The sequence below is a fragment of the Rousettus aegyptiacus genome, unplaced genomic scaffold, assembly GCF_014176215.1.
Source record: "Rousettus aegyptiacus isolate mRouAeg1 unplaced genomic scaffold, mRouAeg1.p scaffold_m13_p_14, whole genome shotgun sequence".
Taxonomy (NCBI): Eukaryota; Metazoa; Chordata; class Mammalia; order Chiroptera; family Pteropodidae; genus Rousettus; species Rousettus aegyptiacus.
Window position 1 is genome coordinate 1067677 of NW_023416289.1, and position 27071 is coordinate 1094747.

General features: G+C 65.1%; 1 protein-coding gene across 4 annotated transcripts in view; it reads right to left on the reverse strand.

The window, feature by feature from the left end:
* Positions 1 to 1315: 1315 nt before the first annotated feature.
* ZNF536 (zinc finger protein 536) overlaps positions 1316 to 27071 on the reverse strand; it is a 207375-nt gene continuing 181619 nt past the window's right edge. For all 4 annotated transcript variants that reach the window (XM_036231211.1, XM_036231212.1, XM_036231210.1 and 1 more), the window contains 3 exons: positions 18248 to 18400; positions 7869 to 9428; positions 1316 to 2128 (listed from right to left, as the gene is read on the reverse strand). In XM_036231211.1, coding sequence (XP_036087104.1) covers positions 2121 to 2128; positions 7869 to 9428; positions 18248 to 18400 — 1721 coding nt within the window. In that variant the 3' untranslated portion in view covers positions 1316 to 2120. The remainder of the gene's footprint in view (positions 2129 to 7868; positions 9429 to 18247; positions 18401 to 27071) is intronic.

The window sequence follows — 27071 nt, forward strand, 5'->3', positions numbered from 1 at the left end:
GACAGACGGCTGCCCCCCAAAACAGTCCGCAGTGAGAGGGAGGCGAGGAGGGCAGGGAGTGGGGTATGGGGGTGCTGTGGGCACTATGAGGTAGGGAATAGGTAATGGGGGGATGGTAGGGTGGGAAGTGGCAGAGCTGTGGGGTGCAGAATGGGATATGGGGGACCGTGGGGCGGGTAGTAGGGTTTGGGGTGCTGTGGGCACTGTGGGGTAGGGACTGGGTGATGGGGTACTATGTGGTGGGGAGTGGGGGTGCTAGGGGCAGGGAGTGGAGTTGGGGTGCTATGGGGACTGAGGGGTGGGAGTGGAGTTGGGGGTGCTAGGGGCATGGGGGGTGGGGGGCAGGTGTGCCGTCGAATGAGAGGAGGGAAGAGGCTCACGGACTGAGAACCCCAACCCCAGGGACCCCCAGGAAGCGCCCCTGCTTGGGGAGCAAGCGCGTAGAGACCCCGCTGGGGACGGGCCGTGGGGGGAGAGGTCGCCGAGCTCCGGGAACCTTGCGCCGTCAGCGCAGGCGCAGGACAGCGGTTCCCGTCAGCGCCCGCTGCCCCTTCCCGAGGCGGCTCGCGCTGCCCTGGGCCCCGAGCCCATCCCCGCCAGACTGGCCAGGCCGGTGCCGGGGGCCAGCGGGGTCCGCGGGGGGGGGGGGGGAGGGGTGGTGCAGAGTGACCTTACGAGGTGCGCAGTGCCCGGGGCGGCCTGAGCGACCCCGACAGAGGCGCGAGGCCTCAGCGTCCCTCCCCGTCCCCCGCCCCCGCGTCGCCACAGAGGCCCTGGTCCCCGGGCTCCTGAGGGTGCCCCTCGCCTGGAGAGCGGGGCTGGCGGCGAGCTGCGCATGTGGCTTCTGCACCCGCGGGGCCTCGGGCCTCCGCAGCGGGACGCACGCTCCGCACAGAGACGCGTGCGCAGAAGCGGCGGCGCCGCCAGGTGAGAACCGCCGGAGGGCGCAGGTGACTCTTCCCACACCGCACCTGCTGCCTCGGGCCGCCCCGCGCTGCGCCCCCGCTTCCCCACCCCCGGGGCGCTAAGCCACCTGCACGGAGCAGGAGCTGTGTCCTGTGGCTCCGCCCCCGGCCCCGCCCCTCACGTTTTCCTGCTTGTGAATTGTCACCTGTGGGGCCCCCCAAAGGCGGGTGGGTGGGAAGCGCAACCAGTCGCTGCGCAGAGCCGTGGAACAGCAGCACTAGCCCCGAGTCCTGGTGAGGCTCCCCGCGGGGCGGGGGCGCGGGCGGGGGCGCGGGCGGGGGCGGGGGGGCGCATTGACCAAGGACTCAGAATGCCTCGTGTTTCACAGCTTTTTATTAGCGATACCGAGATAAGTTACTGAAGCATTTTTAGTATTGTTCCACGTTCCACCGTGAATGACCTAAGTGGTAACGCGGGTACAGCACAGAAAAGATACAGTCTGACACTTATCGGGGGCGCGACACTCGTTACGACTTACATGCCTTCGTGACGGGACACCTCACACGCTTCTACCTGCTCGGACAGCTCCCCAGGAGCACGGACAACCCCGACAACGTGACGCGACTCGCTTCCGTCGCCACTTCTGAGTCGTGGCCGTCGGGGTGCCGTTCGCGGGAATCGGACCGTCCTGTTCCTGGTCCATGTGACGGCCGGACACAATGTTAAACTAGCAACATTACTGCTTAAATATGCGGAGGAAGATAATTACTGCACTCTTCTGCATTCTTCTAAAGTGTTACAAAGGACAGGACAATCGGACACGATCGGTGACGCCGCCGGGGCCACCTCGGGGAGCTGGCAGCGCAGGACCCCGGCGGGCTCTTCGCGGCGAAGGCAGCTCCGTGCGCCAGCGCGTGGCGCTCGGGGTCCACGCCTCCGAGGGGGTGTCTCTCCCGCTGCAGCTGGAAGCCGTCGCGATCCGTGGGCGAGGGCGGGCGTGCGGGGCCGCGTGTCAGCCTCCCTGGCGCTCTGCCGTGGGCGCGGCGGCGTGGCGTGCCGTGCGCACACACGCCTACGCCGACGGCAGTTAGTCACTCAACACACACACGTGTATACCGTCTTCTCTTGACTGTACACGGGTAACGAGCTGCAGAGAGCCACCGCGGAGCACGAGCACACAAGGGCCAGCCCAGCCAGACCGGCGGGACAGGGGGTCACTTACCTGCAAGAGAACGTGCACATTCATTAAACCGTCCGGAACCCACGTGCGCCGCAGGCATCGGAAGCGAGGGCCGCGCCCGCGAGCCGGCTAGCGCAGCGGCGGCAGAGAGCGGGGCTGGTGCGTCCGCCTGCCGCCTGCGGCTCGAGCGGGAACGGTCTGGGGATCAGAGCCTGTGGCAAGCAGGTGCGGAGGAGCCGCGGCCGGCGTTCGGAGACGGGAGGGAGGCGCCGCCCGTCTGGAACCTGGGCTGTGCAGGCGGACGGCCTCTGAGCACGGGGCAAGGCGCGGCCGGCGCCCCCGGCAGCTAGGACGCGGCCCGAGAAGGTGGGTGCCCGCGCGCGGGCTCCGCTCGGGGCCCCCCTCCCAGCTCGAGCCGGCGGCGAGGTTTCCCCGGGGGCGCGGGGCCTGCCGGAGACTGCACCCCGAGGACGCGGGGTCTGCTCCGACGACACTCTGCCCACTCACGCCATCTGCCTCTCTCCCTCCCGCTTCCCTGACTCACTACGGGAGAGGAAAAGGGTCTGTGCCCGTGCCTGTGTGTGCCCATGTGTACGCGTGTGTGCCCACGTGTGTGTGTGTATGCCCGCATGCGTGTCAGGCCTGAGAGCTTGTCCCCCTGTTCTGCCACCCTGGGCTTGGCCCTGGGCCGTGGGTGCCACGCAGCCGCGGAGCACGTGGCCACAGACGTGGAGCCCGGACGGAAGCCGCCAGCCCTTCCCCCACCGCGGAGCGCGGCTGTCCAGGTGGAGCTGTCGGAGCCAAAGACGCAGCGGAAGGAAAGGAACCTGAACAAGGCCAAATGCCCCCAGCGCCGGCCGACGCGCAGACACCGTCCACTCGGGGAGCGGATCGCCCGGCAAACATGGGGGCGTGAGAGCCACCGACTGGCCTTGCAGACCCTGCGCCTCGCCCCCCGCAGCTCAGCAGGGGGCGGGCCGGCCTTCAGCGGGGCGTCTGTCCAGCGACGCCGCAGGTCGGGCTCTGGGCAGGGGCGGGGGCGAGCCCGCCAGGGGTGCTGGTTCCCGTGGGGCCCCCGGGGGCAGCACACGGCTCTGCCCCACCAGGGTCCGCCAGCCAGCAGAGCCCAGCGGGCGGGGCGGGGATCTACACTGGCTCACGGGACCTGCCCTTGGGCCTCCCCTGGGGCCGGCCACCAGGCCCTGGACGGCCCCCCTCCCCCACCCGCTGCCGGGCGCAGGCTGCGCTGTGGGAGCCGGTGGCCCGTCTGTGAGTGACGGGGTGACACAGAGCCGGGTGCACCCGCAGGGTGTCAGCGCACGGAAATGGGGCATCGAGTGAGGGTGGCGGCTCCAGAACGTGGCCCACGGCCGCCGCTGCTGCCACCCCCAGAGCTGGACACCCCACTGTGTCCCCACACCTTCTCCAAATGCCACCTCCCCTTGTCACGGCCACACCGTCGAGTCAGACACAGCACGCCCCCCGGGCTTCCGCGTGCCTGGCCAGTACCCGGGGTGCGCCTGACGGAGCCCGGGGCCGGGGTAGCGCCTTCTGCAAGGGCATGGCCAGGGCCGCCACAGGATCGCCGGAGCCGCCCTGAGCCCAGCTGCCCACACGCCGAGGAGCAGCCGTCAGCGACCTGGTGGCAGATGCAAAGTCACACGCGTCCGCGGGACCCTGACGGCTGGAAGACCTGCACCCCCAGTACTGAGGGGTGACTGTGGCCACAGTACGCGTAGGCCCTGGTGTCACTCCCCACGGCACCCCACGAAGATGCTCGCCTCTCCTGCAAACGCCGACCCCCAAGCTGTGACACCCTGTGTCCCCTGGACCCCAGGCTGTCACCAGCAGGGAGACCGCGGCCCTCGCAGAGCAGGCTGGCCTCGGGCCCTGGGGGCCTGGGCTTCCTCTGTCCCCGGCCAGGCGGGGCGACTCCCGTGGAGGGGGCGCGCCCCTGGAGCCTGCGCAGGCGCAGCGGGCCCTCGGAGCCACACAGCGCATCGGGGGCGGCAGTGCCGCAGCGGCTGAGGCCCGCAGAGGGATGAGGCCCTCCCCGCCTCACCGCAGAGGCCGGGCAGGGCCGCGCTCCCCGGCGGAGCCCAGCACGTGACACTGACCACAGGGCCCGCCGGCCCCAGGGGGCTGTCGGCCTGTGAAGACTCCAGCGTCCGAGCCCCGCGGGCCTGCGTGGCCGGAACAGGGCCGAGCCCCTCGGACCACACACGCCGACGGTGGTGGATCCACGCCGTCCCACGATTCGGAACCCTCTGCTCCTGGAAGGGGGTCCCTCGTCTCCGCCGTGGGGCGGGGGCCTCGGGCGCAGGCGCACTCCAGGCCGCAGAGCCAGCCCCACCAGGCGGAGATGAGAAGCCGGGAGCGGAGGTCACGCAGGCCGGGGGCCCCGCATAAGGCCTCCGTGACAGACAGGCGAGCAGCGTCCCGGCCCAGCCCGGTCCCCTGGGGGCTGACAGCTCCAGAGCAGAGCTTCAGGGAGCGAAGGGGGCCACACCCTCCTGGCTGCGGTTCCTCGGTCTGCCCCCAGCTCATCCCCATCGGCCCCGCCCTGGGCCCCCCAAAACACAGAGACGCAGTGCACTGTGGCCCCAGCCGAGGCGAGGGCTGAGGGTGCCCAGGTAGCTGTGCACGACTACAAACGCTGGGGTCGAACCCGCTCCGCAGCCCGGCCACGTGGCGGGGCCCAGGCTGGCCGGCGGCCGTGGGAGCCTGAGCAGGCTATGCTGTCTCAGCCGCCAGGCTCCTGCTGACCAGCGGTTCACCAGGCTCCCCAGACCGGACGAGGGGTCGCCGCCTTTGTCTGTGGACAGAACTGCTGCCCTGGGTCCTGACCCATGACAGACGCAAGGTCAAACGCCCTCCAGCACGGCAGGGCACGGCCAAGGCCCCCGACAGCACAGGCGTGCCCGTGGGTGCCATGCCGGAATCGAGACGTGTGCGCATCGCCTGGAGTGTGGGTGGCGCCTGCCCTGGGCAGGGCTTCACGCCCGGGGCCCAGGCCCGCAAGGGGCCTGGCCCAGCATGCCCCTCCTCCTCTGGCCACCTGCCCGGGACCAACGGGCCAGGCTCGGCGCTGCGGAGGGGCTCCGGGCAGAGGGTCGGCTGCAGGGCGCACGCTCTCCAGGCCGCTCCTGCGCGTGGGCCGCGTGGCCGTGTGGGCCCCCGCCTCGTGCCCCCTCCCGCGGCGGTGCTGGCCGTGGCCCGGCCGGCAGGGGGAGGGACCCCGGTCCCTGGCACCCAGGAGTGAAGGGCCAGGGTTTCTGAAGTCAGGCGGCCGGCAGGCGGCACGAGGGGAGCGCCAGGAACGAGGCCCACGGCGAGGGTCACGCGCAGCGCAGGGTTAGAGGCCACCGCGCCTGAGTCGCCGGCACGTGTCGGCGGAGCCCCCGAGCTCAGCGGGGGTGCACGTGGCGGGAACGCGGCTGGTGCCGGCGCCTCCCCCAGCACCCCGCGCCCACGAGGACACGCGGCCGGCGCCAGCCCCGAGGGCCTCGTCCTGGGGCGTCAACGTGGAGATGTGAGTGTGCTCGGAAATCAGGCCCCGGACCCTCCCGAGGTGAGAAACCCCAGGGCGGCCCTTCGGTCGGGCGGGCGGCCCGTCTGCAGGCGGCGTCTGCTCCGCGCGGGGCGGGGCCGGGGGCCGCACGGCGGGCACAGGTGGCTCCGCGCGCCAACGTCGCCCCCTTGCCCAGTCGAGCCGACGCGGCTTCCAGGTGTCCAGCGCCTGTCTGTGCTTCGTGCAGTTCTACACGGACTGAACTCGACAGTGAGAAGAGCATCCCCAGGGCCCACGCGGGAGCTCAGCAGATCCGGTCCCCTCCCACGGCTTGGGCCGCCGCGGCAGCCAGTGAGAAGACAGGAAGAGGATTCCGATCACGGCAGCGGGAGCCGGACAGGGCCAGGCCCATCCTGGGGCAAAGGGACAGGCCTCCGCCCCACCCCGAGGGAGCACGAGGCCAGACCTTCCGTCCACTTCGAAGCTAAAGCTAGAGGGTGTGGCCGAAACCCCCGAGTGAAACGCGGAACGGCGCTCCCCTAGACAGGCCAGTGACGGCCACGGTGAGTCTGGCATCTCGCCCAGGTGCCCATGGAGCCGGGGGCCCTGCACCCTAGGCTGGGTGGCCTGAGGAGCTGCCAGCCCCTTTAGGAGAGGGGTCTTGGCTTAGGGTCCAGAGTCAAGGTCGACAAAGCAAAATTCCCTGCACACACCCAGGAAATGTGCGGGTTTTGTGAGCTGCTATTTTGGGGGGGAGGGAAGTACCTAGAGCTGCAGCTCGGAGGGCTCAGGAGACAGAACGGGGGCCCCAGGCTGCTCCCCAGCCTCCCCTGGGGCCGGGGAACCCAGAGGCGGGCAGCCGGCCTCGGCCTGGTGGGAGGAGGGAAAATTAACCTGGTCACACAAGCTCAGTTCAGTGACAGTGGACTTAGGAGCCTGCCGGGCTCAGCGTTTCTGGTGCCGGCTCCTGGCGGGAACCACGGTCCTGCTTAGGTATTCAAAAAAACAGACAATAAACTTAAAAAAAAAAAAATCTCCAAGCAATAATAAAAAATAAAGCACCCCATCCACGACCTTAGGAAAAAAATGGAAAATAAATAAATAAATAAAAGGCTGGCACGTGACTTCCCCCAGAAGAAAAAGGGGAGAAAAAAACGGACTGACATGAAACCCTTTTCTCCTTCTTTTAAGAATTGTTTTAACAGCTTCAAAAGTAATGAATTACATGTAGCTAAAAACAGAGCCGGGCACTGGCTAATGGGGCCTTGTGAATCACCCAGCGTAAGGAACTGTCAATAATTTTTAAGCTGTCAGAAATCCACTTAGTGATTTTTGACAATTCAAAAAATATTTCTGACTGTTTGATCCAGTTCTTAGCGAATTAAGGGAAGGGAGGAAAAAGGAACATCATCGATTTAAATTATGAACCGAGTCGGGCCTCCCGGGTCCCGTGTGCCAGGAGGGTCAGGGTTCAGAGGTGACGACGTGCTCCCTCCCTTCCCCCCACGTCCTTCCGCACGGGGAGCAGCCACGTCGCCCACACACTGCCGGGGGCCGCCACGGTCGCGTCTCTGGGGACAGTACGGGCTCCGGGAGAGGTGTCCAGTCAAACGCCTGAGTGCCAAGCGAGGGGCCACGCTGTCCGGGCCCACGGACGCATGCTCGCTCCGATGCTCCCCACGCGCCTGCCCCTGGAGACCTGGGACGGCGTGGGGTGACCGCGTCCTTTGGTGGGTGAAGAAGCGCCGGTCTGCGCACGAGGCCTGGCGGGCAGGGCCAAGGCCCACAACGCCGCCGACCAGAGATCACCACACAGCGCGCTGGCAGAGCGACGGACAGACAGGCAGACGCAGACGGACAGACGGAGTCGCACCCCCTGCATCCGCGGGGGGGTGGGGAGGGGGGGAGCAGCTGGGGCTCCGCGGAGCAACACGCCCCCATCCGTGTGCCACGCGTGAGCTGAGGACGCCACACGCTGCACCCCGCCGCGTGCCGCCCCGAGATGCTGATGAAAAGGGGAGCAGTTCTCACGGTGAGACACCCCCGTGCCCCGCGCCCCCCGAGGGGCTCTTTGCATAGTCGCAACGCAGCAGCAGAGCGTGAGCTCCAGACGTGGACCCCCCAGGGGCACTGACCTCTCGACCGTCCGCACCGCGCGCCGTGTGGCCAGAGCCTCCTCTACGCGGGGCTCGAACCTGTTCGCGAGTCAGCCCGCCCCGCTGTTAAAAGCGCACGGAAAGGGGCCTCGAGGGAGAGGGCTCCGAAACTTACCGCACAGGTCTGGCCTCTTGATGCACCCCGAACCTGCCGCGCTGCTCGCGAGTCCGTTAAAGGCCGCCAGGCCATCGGAGCTGTAGGCGCGGAGGGCCGACAGCACGGCCAAGGGCTTCTCCGGGCCCGGGGGCGCCCGCTCCGGCCGGGCCGGGCCTGCCGCGGGGTCCGGGGCCGGCAGCAGGCCCAGGCTGTGCCACGGCTTCTCCGACGCCTGGGGCGGCGGCGGCGCGAGCCCCGCGATGGGCTGCGGGGCGCCCGGGGGCAGCAGGCCCGCCCCGGCGTCGCCGCTGCCGTCCTCGGGGAGGGCGGGCGGCAGCGGGCACGGCGCGTCTGGCTCCGGCTCGACCTCCTCGTCGTCGTGGTTCTCCCCCTCGGTGGAGTCCATGTCCTCGGAGGAGGCGATGTCGGACAGGTCATCGGCGGGGCTCTTGCTCGTGGTGTCGGGGAGCAGGGTGAGGCCGTCATCTTCCGAGGGGGCCTTCGCATCGGGGCCCTTGCTGGGGCAGGGACCGGGGGCCCCCGAGCCCGCCGTGCCCGGGTAACCGACAAACTGCCTGTAGAAGCCCGCGGGGAAGCCGCACAGCGCGGGGTCCGCGTGGCCGGGCCAGGGGCCGCCCTTGGGCTCCCCCAGCGCCTCCCTGCCCTGCGCCTGGGCCGCCTTCTCCGCCGCGGGGTCCGGGGGCCCGGTGGCGCTGGCGAGGGCCGCCTCCTTGCTGGGCTGCGCCGCGGGCAGCAGGGCCAGCTTGCTCGCCTCCCGCGCCGGCTCCCGGCCGGGGGCGCCTTCCCGGCGCTTCGCGCCGCGGCCCAGGTGGTTGGCCCGCAGGTGCAGGGCCATGAGCTCCATCGACGACGTGGTGAAGGCGCAGAACAGGCAGCCGTGCCACGCGATGCTGTCCCGCAGCGTCACCTGGGCGCCGGTCAGCGGGGCGGCGTCTGGCCGCACCGACAGGTCCAGCGGCTCGTGCTGCGACTTCTCCGCCTTCCTCGGGGCCAGCTTCCCGCTGGCCTTGCCCTCGGCGCCGTCCGCCCCGTGTACCTTGGTGGAGGGAGGGTCAGGCGGGGCTTTGTCCTCCACGTCCTTCTCCTTCTTCAAGGAGCCGAGGACGAAGCTCTCCATGAACGCTTGCAAGGAGCCCTGGAAATTCACGCCATTGCCCAGGATGCCCTGGTAGGCTCGTCCCATCTCGGAGAAGTGGCTGCTTTTGGGAGGAAGGTCGGCGCCTTTCAGGGAGTCTGGAGGGGCCTCCGAAGGCATGCCGGCGGCCGGCCCGGCGTGGTCCCCGGGCGACAGTGCTCCGGACGTCCACTGCTGCGAGGCGGGGCCCCCTCGGAAGTCGATGCCGGGGAGACCCTTGAAGGCCCCCCTCAGGATGTCTGGCCTGATGAACAGGGCCGCTTTGCTGGGCAGCTCGTCCCGGGCGTCCGCGCTCGGGGGCTGCGTGGACGGGGGCCCCGCGGCGTCCCGCGGCCCTCGGTGGTGCCGCTCCAGGTGGTACTTGAGGGACGCGGACTGGGTGCCTGCGTAGTCGCAGTGCGGGCACTTGTAGGGCTTCTCACCTGCAGGGTGTGGGCGAGAGAGCAGAGGAGAGCGTTTACTCGGGCTGCCGCGCTCACAGGGCGCGGGCGGCGTTCGCGGAGACAAAGCGGCTCAAACTAATAATTAGTTAGAGAACAACTGTTTTTTAATAGAAGAATAATTCGTACTCTTAAGCTTTTTTAATGATTTTGTACCATTTGGGACTATTCGGATGACATACCATCTACACACAATTAGCTATCTTTTTCTTTATCTAACATGTGAAAACGGCTGTAGATTTAAAAGCTATGATTATGAAAATTAAGCATAATAATTCCAACCACAGTGATCATTAAAAGTAGAAGTTTAAAAAGACAGAGTGTGTAACCAATGGGTGGCTGCGATATTTTGTGTATACAATAGCTTGGAAATTTGTTTAAATTATACACATGGAAACCATTTTTAAACCTAAAAATTTTATGGCACTGTTACGCAAGACTGAAATGAATGATTTAAGTCTTGCTCTGCAGTAAATCATGGATATAATTAGCAAATGGCACACTGCACGAGCAATTTATCATTATTTGGAGGGCGCTGCTCCAGACGGGCTCGGCTATCTGCAGACCTACTGCATTGTGTCTAAATAAAGAACCGTAAACACCGATTTTACACAACGCTGACGCCGTTACGGACGCCACGACCGCAGCGCGTGAAGACGCATAGGTCGGATAAAAAGCAGTCCATAAAACTTAAACGAAAGCGAGCAGTAAAAAGGTGCGGAACACATTTAGATTCTGCGTGTGGAATTAACGTCACCTGCTGGTCCTTCCCGGCCCCCTAAATTTGCGCTAATGGCAAACGCGATGCCGCGGCAGTTAAGATGCACGATCCACCCGGAGCCGACGCTTTCCAGAGAACACGAAGGGCTTTAAAGAGTGTTTCGAAACACGTACGATCATTCCCACGAATTAAGCATTTATTTAAATTCAGTGCCCAGCTTCTATTGTCCTTCACACTGAGGAAGCGCGGCCGCCCGTCACGCGCAGCCGGGGCCTGCCTGCGTGGCAGGGGGCGGTGGGGGGTGGCGCTGACAGGTGTGGCTCTAAACCTGTTCTGTGGCCCTGCCAGCCTCGTCTGGGCTGCGGGCTGGAAGGGCTCTCTGGAGAAGGGGGCGTGCCAGTCCCCGCGAGCTTACTCAGGGCAGCACGCGGTCCGCGGCCACAGGAGACTAGGCCCTTCCCACCCCTCGGCTTCCGCTGCCGTCGGACAGGGCCGGGTGACAAGCAGGCGCAGGTCGGGAGGACGCCGGCCGCCGGAGACGTCCTTCAGGCGGGGCGCGCGGGGGGCACGGCATGTGCCTGGGCTTGGCCTGCGGCAGGGTCGCGCCCCCGGACTGCGTGCTGGCCCCGTGGGCACGGAGGCCACGTGCTCCTTGCTCACGCTCTGGGCAGCTGCAGCCCCCAGCACATGCAGCTCACAGATGGCCTTTCGGTCCGGGACAGGGTCCCGCCGGAGGCCACTTCTCTGCATGCAGAGTCCACAGGTGGCTCCGGCCACACTGGCGCGGCCCAGGAGGGTGCCATCCCTCTAGGGTATGGACGGGTGGCTCTGGGGCCTCCAGGCCCACCTCCTGCTTCAGGGACCCGGCCCCACGTGGGGCCCACCTCACTGGGGGCCAGGGCATGCTCAGTGGCACCGGCGCTGTGGCCGGGGCACTTCTGGGCCGACCCGGGAGTCCGGTGGCCGTCGGCGCAGAGGCGCCGAGGCCGAGGGGGCGGCGGGCCCTGTGACAGAGTCTGACAGGGACGGGGAGCCTGGCCTGGGGGTTCGTGGGGGCCCCGGGGTGAGGCCTGTGGGTACAGGGTGAGACTCAGCCTGCACTTCAGAGATGCACCTGGAAATGATTAAGTGTGTCTTAATCATTAATCAAATCAGGGTTCACAGACGACGCCTGAGCCTCATTAGCAGGAGCTACAGAGGGGGGTATGGACCCCACCGCAGGCCTGGGGGGGGCTGCGGGACGCAGGGCGGTGTGTGGGGCGCAGCTCCCTGGCACGCGTCTGCTGCACGGCTGGCCCCGCGGTTCTCGGCCTGCGCCTGCGGCCCTTCCTGGGGTTGGGCACTGGTCCCGGCCCCCTGGGGCTGGGGATGGTGGGGGGGTGGGTGGGGGGTGCTTTCCTCCATCCTCGCCAGTGGTTCAGAAGGACAGTGCGGGGGTCTCACTTTGGAAACCCCAAGCGGAGCTGCTTGGGACGAGCCCGTCCCCTGGGGACCTGGGTTTCACGAAGCAAATCCCTGGCGTTATGTCTCCACAGACCACCGCTGCCTCTGGGGAGACGCCCCTCGCCTCTCCGGCCTCATCTCCAGGAGGGGCGCCCCGAGTCCCTGGCCCTGGCCGGGGGCGCTGTGGGCCCCACACCCAGGGACAGAGCCATCTGGGGTGAGCCCGGCCCTGGAAGTCCCGGGCACACCGAGGGTCTCGCCTTCCACCGGACACATCCGGGTGGTCAGGACGCTGCCTGTCACACCCGGCCGGGACCGGGGGGCGGGCAGCGCTGATGGGCGGTCGCGGCCAGCTCCCGCGTGCGGCCGGCAGGCGGACGCGCACAGAAAGCGTGAGGACGGCCTCTCCTGGGCCGAGAGCTGCTTCGCGGTCAGCACCCGCCGTGCGGCCACCTGCGCCCACCTGCGCCAGCCGGACGCGGGGCTGGCCCTAACGAGCCCGGCTCCTGCCAGCCCTCGCCCACCCCGCCCGAGACGTGGAAAGGTGTGGCCCGGGCTCGCGGCACCGGGGACCCCCGACCCTGCCAGCGGCCCCGTCCACCTGGGGGCCCGGCCGCTCGCGGATCTGCTGGAGGACCGCTCGGGCTGCTCACGGCGTCCCCTGCATCCCCTCCACGCGTCTGCGCCCGCCTCTCGTAGGAGCCGCACGCCAGAGGCCTCCAGGGCCAGCCGCCCTCTTGCCCCTCTGCGGTGGACACACTCGCCCCCCGGGAAGAGCCACGTGTCAGACTTCCACGTGCAGAACGCGCCTGCAAATACCGGCACCTCCTTAAACGCTTTCGTGAGCCCCGCGAGGGCCACGGAGCCCCGCCCTGCAGCCCGGGCCTGGGCCTGGGCCGCGCGGCCCCTCTAAACTGGCGTCCGGGGGACGGCAGAGCAGAGCCGCCCCAGCTAGGAGAGCCGGGCACTGGCGACCGTCTCTGGGGAAGTGTCTCCCAGTCTCTGGGCCCAAACGATGCCTTTCTAGAAGAGTTTTGTTAAGCGTCTCCCAGTCTCTGGGCCCAAACGATGCCTTTCTAGAAAAGAGTTTTGTTAGAAAAGGCACAATAAAACATGAGATTCCTCAGGCCGTCATCGCCCCTGGCCCCCGACACAGGTGTGCGGCACCTGCAGTGGCCCAGCCTGTCTCCAGGTCGCTGGACTGGACGTTCACAGCGAGTGACCTGGCGGTTAGCCGGGTCACGGTTCCGAGCTGTCACTTAGCCCATGATAAGCCAGGGAGCCCTTGCATTCCAGGCCCGTCCCCGGCAGCGCCCCCTCCAGATCGGCAGGTGGGCCCCCACCGAGCCCCTGGGAAACCCCGTCCTGAGCTTGAAGAAGCACCCAGCTTCTGGGGCTGTCGCCCCTCGACGTTAGCTTTGCTGACTCTCCCAAAGAGCTTCCACTTATAAGTCGCGTGACTGGACGCTCTCCGGCCCTGGCGTCCCCCGATGGCGTTTGCGCGGGGTTCCTGCGTGGCGCCCTGAGCTCGCACCGGGAGAGGGGGACGCGGCGGGCCCGTCGCCGTGAGGCGTCGGTGTGAGTCGGGCGCCGATCCCCCCAAAGCCGGTGCGTGCTGCAAACCTGAAGACTCCTCATGCAGCTGCTCACCGCTGAGCAGTGCCTTGTCCAGAAGGGGACAATCTGTGTCTCTAATTGCTGTCACTGAAGCCGAGATTCATTATGTGACTTTCCCATTAAAATGTGAGCGTTAATTTGTATAATGAAATATCGCCCGCCGCAGCGTTCATTAGCCATGCCCCACTGTATGCCGCGTTGTTAGCTACCTAGAAACTGTAGTTAATTTCGCTAATGGAGATCTCCCCGCTCACTGCTGGGCAGGGGATTTACACGGCGGCACTGCCTCTTAAACTTTTAGGGGAATTTAAAGTCAATCAATTATTTTCAACAAAAGTTTGGGAGGCCACGAAGGCGGGCGCGGGAACAGCGAGGCCGGGTGGTGTCGGTCCGCCGGAGACGGGGGTTCTGCTCCACAGCGGAAGGGGCACGACGACTCGCCTCCCGGGGCCGCGCCCCCCCTTTCCTGTGATGACCCGGGGCACGACGCCTCGCCTCCCGGGGCCGCGCCCCCCCTTTCCTGTGATGACCCGGGGCACGAGGACTCGCCTCCCGGGGCCGCGCCCCCCCTTTCCTGTGATGACCCGGGGCACGAGGACTCGCCTCCCGGGGCCGCGTCCCCCTTTCCTGTGATGACCCGGGGCCCCCGCGGGCAGCACCGCACGCCCGCCCCCCTTCCGCAGAGGGGACGACCGCCCAGCTCCCGCCGCGGCCGGGCCGTTCCTGGCCCTGCACCTGGAGAGGCCGCAGGGCGTTGGCAGCAAGGGGCGGGCACCTGGCTTAGGCCAGCTGCACCGTGCCCGCCGCCTCCAGCCGCCGTCCTCCAAGGGCAGAGGGCCTGCGCCGCTCCCGAGGCCGCCGAGCAAGGCCCCCCTCCAGGCCGGGTCGGGGTGATGCCACACGCCACAGCGGCATGTCCCGGCCCCGCCACCCAGACCTCACCACGCGGAGGGGAGACTGAGGCAGGCGGGGTGCGTCGGGGTAAAGGAGGACGCAGCGTCGGCACACCTCTGGGGACGGTCACTTCCTGTCCTCCTGCGGCCGACATGTGGACGCTCACTGTCAGAGCAAGGCGACACCCGGGCCCTGAACGAGGCCGCCGGGCCGGGCCGGGCCTGGGAGAACGGGGTCGGAGGGGGCAGGCGGCCTGCCGGGGCCGCCGTCAGCTGGGCAGCTCCGAGAGGCGGGTCTGCGTCCGGAGGCTCGGGCCCCTGCCACAGGGCGGGGTGGCCGGTGGTCACCGGGCGCTGGGAGGGCACATGAGTGCAGCCATCGCCACTGCGAGGGGGCCCCGTGGGCTGACCTTCCCGCGGTCGGCCGGCCGCTGCCAGGCTGCAGAGAGAAGGCGACCCCTGGGGTCCCCTTGGCCCCTGCAGGGCGCGCAGCCCTCTGGCGTGCAGGACAGAGGTCCCCTCAGGACAGAGACCTGGCGCCTGGTGACGAGAAGCCAGCTGGGGCCACCCCCTTGTGTCCGGCCTGGCCAGTGCCCAGGGCACGTCGCGAAGGCCCACAACTGGGGGGTAGCCACTCTGGGCACGCCCCTCGCCCACCTGGGACCCCAGGAAACCGCTGCCGGTGGCTCTGTGCAGATCCGTTCCCACAAAGCACCCCCGAGCCAAGGCTGGACCCCCACACGCGGCACAGGAAACAGAATAATTAACCACCCGTGTAATTTGAGGGAAAACCTAATGAGACTTATTTTTAATGGTTCCCTGAACATCCACGCTCCGCGCTGCCACGTGCGCAGGTGCTGGCTACGCCCGCCACGGCGGTCACCGTGGAGGCCATGGTGTCTCCTGGGAGGCCCGACGCAGGTGGGCAGCAGGGGACCCAGCCCGGTCTCGCAGCTGGGCAAGGCAGGCTGCCGCCCAAGGCTGCGGCTCGTCCACCCATCGGCCGCTCCCCGCGGGGGATCGTCTCAGAGCTGGGACACCGGTCCTCCCCGGCCCGCGGACTCAGACGGACACGCAGCCCTCTGCCTCTCCGGCCACTGGACTCAGACTGGGCCTACGGCCCCTGGGACTCAGGCTGTCACTCCAGGCCTGGGGCCCTCGGCCTCAGAACCACGTGAGCCAGTCCCTCACACACGCACTTGTTCCTCTGGACACCTGGCTGCCTCCGTCCGCTCGCCGGGCCGTACTGACTGGACGAGGATGCGTGTCCGGCGACGGGCTCCTGACGGGCGGCCTCCCCTCCCCGGGCGGGCAGCGGAAGCCCAGGGGGGTGGCCTCCGGGTCTGAGCACCATGCGGGGCCAGCTGGGGCTCGAAGATGCAGAGGTGCCCTGGCCACCTGCAGGCTCTCCCTCCGCCCCGCCCCGCGTCCAGGAGACGCGGCACACAGGCCTTGGCGCGGCGGGGCAGGGCGGAGGAGGGGCGGCGGCTTCTCGCGGTCCGTCACCTCCCACGGCATGCCCACCGTCTCCTGATGACGGCCGGGATATGAAAAGCCATGAACGTGCCACCTCACCGTGCAGTGGCCGCGAGCCAGGCCGCCAAGCCCACGTGGGCCCGTTACGGAATTCTCCGGAAGCTGGCGCTGTGGGGAGCACGTGCTCTACTTCAGGGGCTGCTGTCCTCTGGCTGCGTCACTGGACGTCACAGGAACAGGAAGAGCCGGGCGGGGGAGGTGGGACATCACGGCTGGAGCTGTCGACCCCGCCGCCAAGGGCTCCCCGACCTTTGCTCCGCGACCTTTTGCTCCCTGACCTTTCCTCTCCGTGTCACCTTGCCTCCGCATCCTGATCGTGCTGTTTTTTGCCTATTTACACTTTCTGTTCTGTCCGAACGCACACGTGCAAGTATTTTCCAATTTCTTTTTCTTTGGTATAAAGGAAATTGACCTTTATCTGGTCACCATTCTGCTTTTCAACACTACGAACGCTGCTTCTCAGGGGCAGTGACGTTTCCATGGCTCCTTTCATTTCTCCCTTGTTCTGGGGAGTCTTCCGAACGCCTCCATCTGTGGCCCTGTCTTGCTTCTTGCAGTGTCTCCAAGGACTACTGGGCACAAATTTCAGGAGTTTCATGAAGTGGAAAACACAGAAGTTTGGAGAAAAGTCTTTCTCAGGCTTTAAAACCTCAGCAAGCAGTAGCCGTTTGCTTCCGCCAGGTGCCGGGCCTCTGCCAGCCCCCCTAATCTACCGGGAACAGTCTGCCACGTGCCCGCTGTAGCCCGAGGCTGTGGGGGGCACTGCCCTGTGCTGTCTTGACCCCCCAGCCGCGGGCAGGGCCGAGGCCCCGTGGCTAGCCGCCGTCTCCCAGGGAACCTGGCCCAGGGGCTGAGTCTCCTTAAAAGGACAGCAGCACAGGACATACTGACCGGCCCGGGCCCGCGCCCCTGTGGACGGCACCACGAGGGTCCCTGCCACGCGCTGGACGCCTGGACGCCCCACCAGCCCGGGAGAAGCGTGGACGGGCAGGACCTGACGAGACCACGCATCCGAGCGGCCGCGCCGTGAGCCGTCACTGGGCAGGCCTCACTGATACGGGGACACGGTGCCACATGAGGACGAGACAGTGGCCAGCGCGGCTGCCCCTCCGGGAGAGAACGCAGGCCCGGCACGCGGCTCCGGGCCCCGCCCAGCTCCCGGGGGCCCTCCCCACCCCGACCACGACCAGGAACGCCACACTCCGACGGGGTCTGCGTGCAGTGGCCTTGCCCACGACCACAGGGCCCCGGGGAGCAGCCGCCCTCCCTGCCGCACGCGGCCCCATGCTGCGACCCGCCACAGTCACCAAAGAGTGACCCTGGGAGGAGGGGACGGGCACGGCATCCTGCAGCACAAACCAGGCATCGCACTGGAGGCAGGAGGAAGGCAGAGGGGGCCGGGGCGGGGCGGGGGGCCAGGCGGGCCTGAGCACGATGGGACCCGGCACACGGGCAGCTGTCTGGCCTGGCAGACTCTGTGGAGGGAGCCGTGCTCCAGGCGGGCAGTGGCCGTGCTCCAGGGGGGGCAGTGACCGTGTTCCAGGCGGGGCAGTGACCGTACTCCAGGCGGGCAGTGGCCGTGCTCCAGGCGGGTGGTGGCGGTGCTCCAGGCGGGCGGTGGCCGTGCTCCAGGCGGGGCGGTGACCGTGCTCCAGGTAGGTGGTGACTGTGCTCCCGGTGGGATGGTGACTCTGCTCCAGGCGGGCGGCAGCCGTGCTCCAGGCGGGACAGTGGCCCTGCTCTACTGCACCCCAGACTGTGAATAAAGCCGCAGCCCCTGGCCCACAGCCATCTGTCCTCGGGGCCCTTGTGCGTCAGGGAGATTTGCAGGCCCCAGGGGAGGTTCCAGGTGAGGAGCTCCTGGCCTTTAACCGCAGGCGCACGCGAGCCCCTTACGCTCTAAATATCCTGCACGACACTGCGCTTTATTGATTCCCTGGGAAATGGACCACAATTATTTTTGAAAATAGATGGCATATTTGTCTATTCGCTGAAGCAGCTCATACTCCGATAGATAAAGTGTCAGGAGAAAAATCAAAGACAGCGGAGGTGTCCGTATCTCAGATGGATTTTCTTTTCTGCTGGCAACCTGCGAACGTCTGGCAGGAGAGCCAGACACCCGCCTGGTGGTGCGCCCGGCCGGGGGGGGGGGGGGACGCCCGACGGGGGACGCGGCCGCCACCCTCCAGCCCACGCGCGCCGTCCGCCGTCCAGTCCCAGGGACGGGCCCGGAGCCCTGGCTGGGCGGGCGGCGCCGCGACCCCTTCCACGCGTCAGAGGCTGAGCGTGGCTCCCTCGCCGGCGCCCGGCACCCTGGTCGGTCGGCACCGGGTGTGGGAGCGGCCACCTCGATGCGGCGGGGGGGGGGGCAGCCTCAGCGCGACGTCCTGGCACCTGCCCCCCACGCCCCGACCACAGGGCGTCTGCATGTCACCTGGGAAGGAGACCACGGAGCAAGGACCCAGGACGCTCCGGCCAGTTCGGACCCACACGGCGGGCCCAGGGAAGCGTGACAGGCTGGTGACTGACAGCGCACACCTGGGACGGGGGCAGGGCGGTCCTCCCCCTCCCCGGCCGCCCCGGCCGCTCACCTGTGTGGATCCTCAGGTGGACCTTCAGGTGGTGGGACGTGCGGAAGCTCTTCCCGCAGTAGGGACAGTCCTTCATGGCCGCGCCCAGGCTCCGGTCCCGGGGCAGCACGGGCTGCTGGACGCCCGCGGGCCTCCCCGCCTCCTCGCCCACGTCTGCAGCGGAGAAGAAACGTTCGCACATCACTTTGGCACGTGTCAGGAGCTGTTCACACCCAAACTGCCACCGCCACACAAAGCCAAACATGTCACTGCTACACCTGTCTACTCCATTCTTTAAATCTGACAGAATGCTGACAATTCATGTATTTTCTTGTTATTCTCTTAAATTATTTCATCTTCCCCACCATCATTTTAAGCAGCATATGGTACCTTTATACTGAACTGAATTAGACAAGAAAAGAAACAGCTGTGTCAGCAGCTGGTTTGGTTTCTCCTTTTGCTCAGCTCCTATTAGATATTTTTTTCAAAAAGTTTAAAAATGTTGGTGTTTGTCGAATTTGATTAATTTATAAGACGGACTAGCTGGAGAGTTCACCATGGGATGGCGATCGTGTTTACATCGCATCGAGCAGCAAACGGGGAAAAGCGCGTCTGCCGACTCCCGAAGACGAGCAGACACACAGCTATTTTGGGACAGGAAAGAAAATTATCCCAAACTGATCGTTTCTTCCTCGCTGAGGCTTCTGTCCCTCGCTGGCTGGTGTGAACTCCCGAAACGGAGGAGAGAAGCATGGAGACGAGGCCCCGTGTCCACCATGATAAAGACGCAGTGACACGTTCAGCGGCACGTGCAGAGTCTCAGCTGCTGGTGGCCGTGAGCTTGGCGCACGGCAGCTGAGTCTCTGCGCGGGGACGTGAGCTCCCATCTGTACGGCACCGGCACGAAGCTCCTTCCCGCTGTGCCCGGTCGTACCGCCCGAACCGCTGGAAGACGGAGCAGCGTTTACAGGCGACGGGGTCTGCACGACATGATGGGACCCGACAGTAAACACGACCGTGAAAAGCCCCGGCATTTGGCGGCTGCGTCACCGCCGCACCCGAGGCCTGACGTGTTTGGCCACCCAGGGGTGCAGGGCGGGCGCTGGCGGCTGACGCCCGGCACCTGCCCCAAGCCCCGCCTGCAGCCCCGCTCCAGGGCTCTCCGCAGACCCGTGTGGAGCGCGGGGGCTTCGGGGATAACGCGCACCTCCGGGTTCTGCAGAATAAACAGGACTTGCACCTTCCGAGAGCCGGAAAACGCAAACCGCGTTTCCTCTGCGCTCTTGTTGCCGGGTTTCTCGCTCGCGGCCGACGGGGCCGGCGTGCAGGCCGGAGCAGGATCGGCCGGCCGCGCTCGGCTCCCGCTGGCGAGTCCGCTCCGAGCGTCCTCTCTGCCTTGGGGCTGTTCCCAACGAGGCGGTTGGCCCGGGGCGCTGTTCGTGGGTCCCCCCTCAATCCCGCTCTGCGGACGCGTCCTCAGAGGGCCGTGCACAGCGTCTGCATGCCCACGCGGCCCTCGCCCTGTCGTAGGGTGGGAGGACGGACCTCGTCCACATCGGGACCGCCCTGCTGAGCCCTGGGTTTGTGGCCATCGGCAGGAGTGTGGGGAGGCCACCAACGACGGCCACCGGTGAGGGCAAACGGGCACGAGGGGGCACGAGGGGACGCAAGGCCGCAGCAAATGCGCCCCCGGGCAGCCACAGCAGGGCAGCGCGCCCCACAGGCCGAGGCCACCGGCGGCTGCCGCCACCTCTGCCCGGAAGAGCCAGGTCACCCACAGCCCAGGAGCGTGATGGCCAGACGCACGCCGGCTTTAACCGGCAGGAACACTGTCTCCTCCCCGCCCGGCCGGCCCACACGCCCCGGCCCCACACAGGGCGCGACTCCTCCAGCAAGAGTCCGTGTCCCTCGGCGGGTCGCAGGGGAGCGAAAACGACAGCGAGCCCAGGTGCTCCCTGCAGCACGGTTAAGCCGGGCGGCCGACAGCGGCCGGTCAGAATCGTAGCAGGCAAGGCGCCGGGACTCCGGCCTCACGGCGGGGCGGGGCCGGGGTGGACGTCGCTGTGCGCACGCGCCCCGCGGGGCCGGGGTGGACGTCGCTGTGCGCACGCGGTCCGCGGGGCCGGGGTGGACGTCGCTGTGCGCACGCGCCCCGCGGGGCCGGGGTGGACGTCGCTGTGCGCACGCGGTCCGCGGGGCAGGGGTGGACGTCCGCCGTGTGCACCTGCAGCCTCCCGGGTCCGGGACCTGCACAGGGCATCGCCCGCGTCTTCCTCTCGGGCTTTTGCAGCGCAATGGGGCGGAGAACGGGATGGGGCGGGCACGGGGCGGAAGGGAGCAGAGCGTGTGGGAGATGTGCTTCCCCTGAAGTTTCAGCAGCCCTCGTCCGGGGCCTGTCACGCAAATGGGGGGACAGGCCGCAGCCCCCTCTGGCAGGCCTCGCGGAGGTCCGAGGTGAGCTGCGTGCCGTCCTGGGTGTTGCGCAGTCTGTTTCCTTCCTGCTTGCTCTCTGGGGTTTGTGTGGCCCCATAAAAAGAACGTTTATAAGATAAACAGCTTTCTTTACAGATTTCAGAGTCTCATTTTCACTTTACACAGAAACGGGGTTGTGTTATGTTGTTTTTTTCGCGAGGGCCAGAAGGCCCGTGGCACTTACTCGTAGACTAAATCCAACTAGAAAAACAAACTCTGAGTGACGATGAGGGGACCGTGGGTGGTCCCAGGGAGCGTCCGCGCACAGTGCCGGCTGAGGACACTCGGCCCAGCCGCACACACACGGGCCTCGCGTGCTCGCCCGCGCCTGGGCCTGGGTGGCCGCCAGTCAGCGAGCACCGGGTGCTGGGCACAGCTCAGCCACGCCCAGCGGGAAGGACGCAGCCATCCCGAGTCTTCTAGCCCGTGTGGAAGCGCGGACAGTGGCCGTCTGCAGGGTCCCCTGGGACGAGGCCCCGCGCTTTGCCTGCACCCCACACGGCTGGCCAGCGAGGCAGTCGCTGGTCCTGGTTACAGACAGACCAGCCCCCCCGCCCCCGGCCCTCCAGGAAGCGGACGGCAGAAAGGGAGAAGCATCTAAAAATCACACCCACGGTCCTCTGTCAGAACGTTCGTGGATGAGCCGAGCTTTCCCGAAACGTTCCTCGTCCTGCACCTGGCAGTTCTGTCCCTTCCCGTCTTCCTCGAAGCATGCGGGGTAGACCGGAAGTGGACAGGGGACAGAGCCAGCCTCGGACCGGCCGCCTGCTCCTCCTTGCTCGTCTGTGATGGAGGGAACTGTCCTGCCAGCTCCTGGAGGTGCAGTGTCCCTGGGGGCAGCTGCTACGGGCCGGGGGGCCAACCCCTACCCACCGGCCGCAGCCGGGGTGCTCCGGGCCTCATGATAGGAGATGGCTAGGAGGCCCCCCCCCAGGACCTGTTTCTCTCTTCGACCCTACGGAAGCGTGTGGGAGCTGTTCCTCAGAAATGGGTGTCTTGTGTGGGTCTGGTGAACAGCACCCAGAGGGACACGGGCTGCGGGGGCCACCCGTCCGGAGCTCCGGCGAGGAGCGAGGGAGCTGAAGCAGGGGCCGAAACCCCGCGGTCCTGCTGCGCCTCCGAGCTGGGAGTGCTGGACGAGAGGGGGACCCGACCGTCCAGAGTTCCGCCTCAGGAATGCGTGATGTGGGGGCGACAGGGCACCGGACCGCTGCCCCCCTCGTCGCGGGGTCAGAACCCGTGCCTCCCGCACCTCCACTTGCTCGTTATAACCCTCGGGCGTGCGGCAAGGTTGGCCCGGACGATGTGGCCTGGACAGAGGGGTGTCGCCTCCCCCAGCGCTCGCGGAGCGGGGGGAAGGGCGGTCCCACCGCCACGGGCCACAGGAGGGGCCGGCGGTTACATGGGTCACGCTGGACACCTCGTCGTCAAACAAACTGCACACGGGCCGCCAGGGCAGACGGGACGCAGGTGCTTAGAAAGACAGGACGCGAGAAAGTTCGAGCCCAGACATTCAAGAGGGAGGGGCCCCTGAGGCCGGCTGTCCTGCCGCGCCCAGGGACAGGTGTCGTTACATACTCGACCTCACCTCACGCACACATCCGCTTCAAACGCAAAAGCACGGTTTATGACCGTTTTCTACGTTAAGGATAGATTTCCCCCCAGATTATCTTTAAACACCGAGCTTCCTTAGAACCTACTTACAATAGGCTGGTTTGCCAAGAGGCGGTAGAGCATTTCCCTTCTGGGTTCCTGAGGCCCGCGGTGCCTGGGCAAACCCCTTCGCCCCGCCCCTCACCCCGGGTCCATTGTGGCAGAATCACGAAATGGAGGTGGCCTGGGTCACTCGGTCACCCGACGGACAGGAGCTGGCCCACGCCGGACTCTGCGTGAAGGAGGAAAACATCTTGGTTCCGTTAAGCCACGGAGCCTTGCAGAGTTTGGGAAGGGGCGAGGGACTGCTCCTGGCGAGTCTTCCGCGCCGATCCCCACGGGGCCGGGTCATCCCGCCAGTGCACGGACAGAGACGGAGGACGAGCAGAGAGACCGCAAGGGGGAAGCTGGGCGGTTTCTTGTGAAATCGTGCGTTTACTCTCAGTTCTCACGTCATCCTGCCAGGCAGCCTTACCCTCCACATGCCCAAGTATACTTCAGACAGACGTCCCTTCAAACGAATTATGATGATGGTGATGGTGATGGTGGCGGTGATGATGGTGATGGTGATGCTGGTGCTGATGGTGGTGATGATGGTGATGGTGATAACGGTGGTGATGATGGTGATGGTGATGCTGGTGATGATGATGATGATGATGGTTGTGATGACGGTGGTGATGATGGTTGTGATGATGGTTGTGATGATGGTGGTGGTGATGGTGATGAGTCCATGCTGTGAATGAGTTCTCCCAGCAACCTCAGTTGGGTAAGGTAGCCATCTATATACCGAACATTTACGACATTATGTCATTAAATGCCACGGCAATTTAATTTCTATGGAATTTCTAGTATAGCAGTACATACGTTTTCCAAGATTAGTTGTGTCGTTAATTCTGAAAGTCTATCTTGTGCAAAGAGCACCTCAAAAGATCAGCTTTTGATTCATTAACGAAAAAAAACTCTTTGTGGGGTCTCAGAGGTAAGCAAGACGCCCCCGAAATCCCATCTTTCTTCTTTTCTTTGCCCACACAGACCAGTGCCTTCACATCTTTCCAGGGGAGGAGAAATAACTAATACCTCGGAGAAAGTCTGGAAGAATGCATAGTTCCTCTTAAGAGCTTAACACTTTCCCTCATTTCGAAAGCTTTAAAATTAACAGACTCGAAGAAGATAACGATCACTGTGATAGAGATTCCTAGTCGAGTTCCTTTTATTTTTAAAAATGATTTAAAATTAATGGTATGCATAAAAATTATAACATTACTGTAAACAAGTCTACTTAACTCCTGGAAGACTCATGCCGAGGGTCAGTATCAATTTGGTGTCTCTGCTGTTTATCAAAGTTCTCCAGTTTATGATGGCCATATATAGTCATGTTAAACAGCTACGCATTAACATGGGTTGGCAAACACATTTGTTTAGAGAGCTATTTTGGAAGAGGATGTCCACTTCAGAGAGGGCGACGGCCAGCTTCCCTTTGGGTCCCAGGACCCGGGCGCTGGGCCGGACTCACGGGGACCACCCCAAGATCGTGAGCGGGTCTCCGCACGCCCAGGCGGGGAGGAAGAGAGTGGGATGCTCTGTCCAAATCGTTGCCTGTTTCATCTTTGACCCAAACTCAAAACTGTGCGATTTTGCTTTTGGCAAGATAGAGTTTCTGGAATCGGGGAAATAGGTCATAAAAAGGCTGAAATTTGGAGAGAGAAAAATATAAGACACTAGGAACTCAAATAGCTTCTCTAAAGCAACATTTTGATGAGTTAAGTGAAAATGAATCAGAAACACATGGATTAAATTTCCCTTAAAATACACAAGGGCTTCAAAATCAAGCACTGTGGGCCAAATGTGTTTTTGGTTTTACCAAGCCCAGAGCCCTTTCTTAACTGTCGGGGGAGTGTGTGGACCACCCCCACCCCCGGTGACCGGGCCACCCATGGGGTCTCTTCGGCATTGTGTGACGCTGCTGTCGACAACATCTTCTGTGATCCTTGGGTTGCCAGCTCTCCAAGGCCCTCGGGGCCAGCTGTGGACAGGCGCGTCCAAGCCCCAGCTCGGGGACAGTGACCCAGCGTGCAGCAGGCGGGGTTTGGGGCTCACAGACCGACCTGGGACAATGCGTCGGCGTGATGGGTTGTGCACACCCCCTCTCCCCTCTGGCTTGGTCAGGGGTGCTGGGCTGGAACCCATCCCAGAGGCCGTGAGGGTGACCAGTGAAGGGCAGGACCACCCACGAACGGGCTGCACAAGGAGCCCCCGGCGGGAGGCGAGTCCGGAGGGGCCGGCCTGGGAGCTGCTGTCGCTGGGGAGAGCCTGGCCAGGTGTGGGGGACGCATGACCTGGGGTCTTTCCCAGGGTCTCTGAGGCCCTGCCCATGTGGCCCCCACAGCTGCCCGGGCCTCGTCCTGGCTCCTGACTGTCCTCAGCGCGTCTAGCTAGTTCTCAGCATGGGGCTTTGCATCTGCCGCCCCCTGACCCGGACGCTCGGAGGTTCCTGCACACAGAGGTGTCCTGACCACGCTGTCTCAGCGGCTCCCTGACCCCCGCTCCCTCACCCCCTCTCCGCCTCGTCGCTTCACGGCCCCATCTCACCTGTGCAGCCTCTGCCTGAGCCGCAGACCTGCCTGCTCCCCTCCTGGCCCTCCCCGCCTGGCCCTCCCCGCCTGGTGCTCCCAGCCTGGCCCTCCCCGCCTGGCCCTCCCCTCCTGGCCCTCCCCGCCTGGCCCTCCCCGCCTGGCCCTCCCCGCCTGGTGCTCCCCGCCTGGTGCTCCCAGCCTGGCCCTCCCCGCCTGGCCCTCCCCGCCTGGCGCTCCCCGCCTGGTGCTCCCAGCCTGGCCCTCCCCGCCTGGCCCTCCCCGCCTGGCCCTCCCCGCCTGGTGCTCCCAGCCTGGCCCTCCCCGCCTGGCCCTCCCCGCCTGGTGCTCCCCGTCTGGCTGTCCCCGCCTGGTGCTCCCTGTCTGGCTGTCCCTGCCTGGCCCTCCCCGGAGCTTCTGCTGGCTCCATGCGGGGGCCGAGGGGCCTTACTGCTCCTCGGGCCAGGCCCCCAGCACGTGGTAGGCACACAGCTCTGAGTGGGTGTGCAATATATACTTTTTAAAAAAATGTGTATACGTTTTTTTTTTTACGATAAATAAAAGAACGAGAAGGCACATGAACTGGAGTTCAGAGGCTGTGACCAGCTGCCTACGTGGACAGCAAAGCTGCCTTGAGTGGCTGGGGAGGGGCCGGCTCCAGGCACAGCGTACCGCCCAGAAGTCTCCAAAGGTGCTCAGCAGGGTGAGGGCGGGCCAGGGCGTCTGCGGGGCTTCCTGGAGGAGGCGGCCTCAGCCTGTCCTCAGGTTGCTCTCTATCCAGGTGGATGGAGCCGCAAACACATGCTCATGATCCACAGAGTCACAGCTGAGCATCTGAGAAGATGGGGGTGCGCTGCCGAGGCACCCCCTACGACCTCGGTACCCACTTCCCGACCGCAGAGGAGGAGCTCGGCTGTGAGCAGACACAGCCCTGGCCGCCTGCGACACACTCGGCAGGAGCGTACACAGCGAATAAAGCGCGTTTCAAAGTGACCCACGGCCTGACTCCTGCTGAATTATTGCAAAATATTTGTTATGCCTTCCCTTTTTCATAATTTAAAAATACTCCTTTCTTTAAAAGGAAAAAAAAAAAAACTATGGAAGCCTCTACCTTCAGTGAAGCAAAAATTTCCAAAAGATTTCTCCATAATTCATTTTCATTAAAAAAAATACATATATATACATATATAAACATACATATATATACATATATATATCTTTTGAGATTCTCTAGAGGTGAGTCGCAGCCCCTCGTCTGTGGGTGGGTGGGTGGGGTGCGGTGGGGCTGGAGGGGTCCCTGACCGCTGCCACGTTTCAGGAATTCCTCCCCGAATGGCGTGGAGACAGGATGCGCAGCTTCCGAGTGCGCCGGGTCACATTGGGGCCCGTGGCGCCGGCACGTGGACGGGGGAGGGGGCCACCGGGGGGGTGCCCCGGCCCCGGGGGAGGTGTCTGCCATCTTCTTTTTTAAACAAAGAGGACGTCGTAAGCACCTTGCAACACCTCTCATTTAATCGTTGGCAGAAGGCGAGTCCCCAGTGAACGCTGGCCTGTGTCTTTCTCTTTAACCAGCTGAGTGATCCGAGCTTTTAATATAGCCGTTCCAATTATTGTAAAAGTCATCTAGTACCTTATAACCACAAATATTGACAGCTTATTGCACAACACATCCCTGACATTTGAAGGTCATACCATACATAATACATACTCTTTTATAAAAGTGTCTGGAACAAAGAGATACATGATAAGTAATTACCTCTGTGGCCAGCACGCGTGTGCGGCCGGGCTGGCTCGAGGTCACACGGGCGGCACACGCGCCACGCGAGATAATCTGCTAAGGCGGCCGGAGGCGTTCATGGAGGGGCGCACCGCGGGCGGGCCGGGGCCGGGGTCTGGGGGACGCCTTCTCCTTGGACGCCGGGTCCCAGCGCCACTTCTGCAAGAGAGCTATGCCTTGCTCACTGCCAGACGCCCCCAAGGCCGCCGACGGAACTGAGTCACGCCACGTTCTCATTTTCCAGACTGGTCTGCACGTGGCCGACGGGAACTTGAAATAGCTCCCAGGGCCCCGTCCCCAGAGTCGTGGCACGGGGCGAGTGGCTGCAGGCTCAGGGAAGGGCGCGCCTGCAAGACACCCAGCCACACTGACA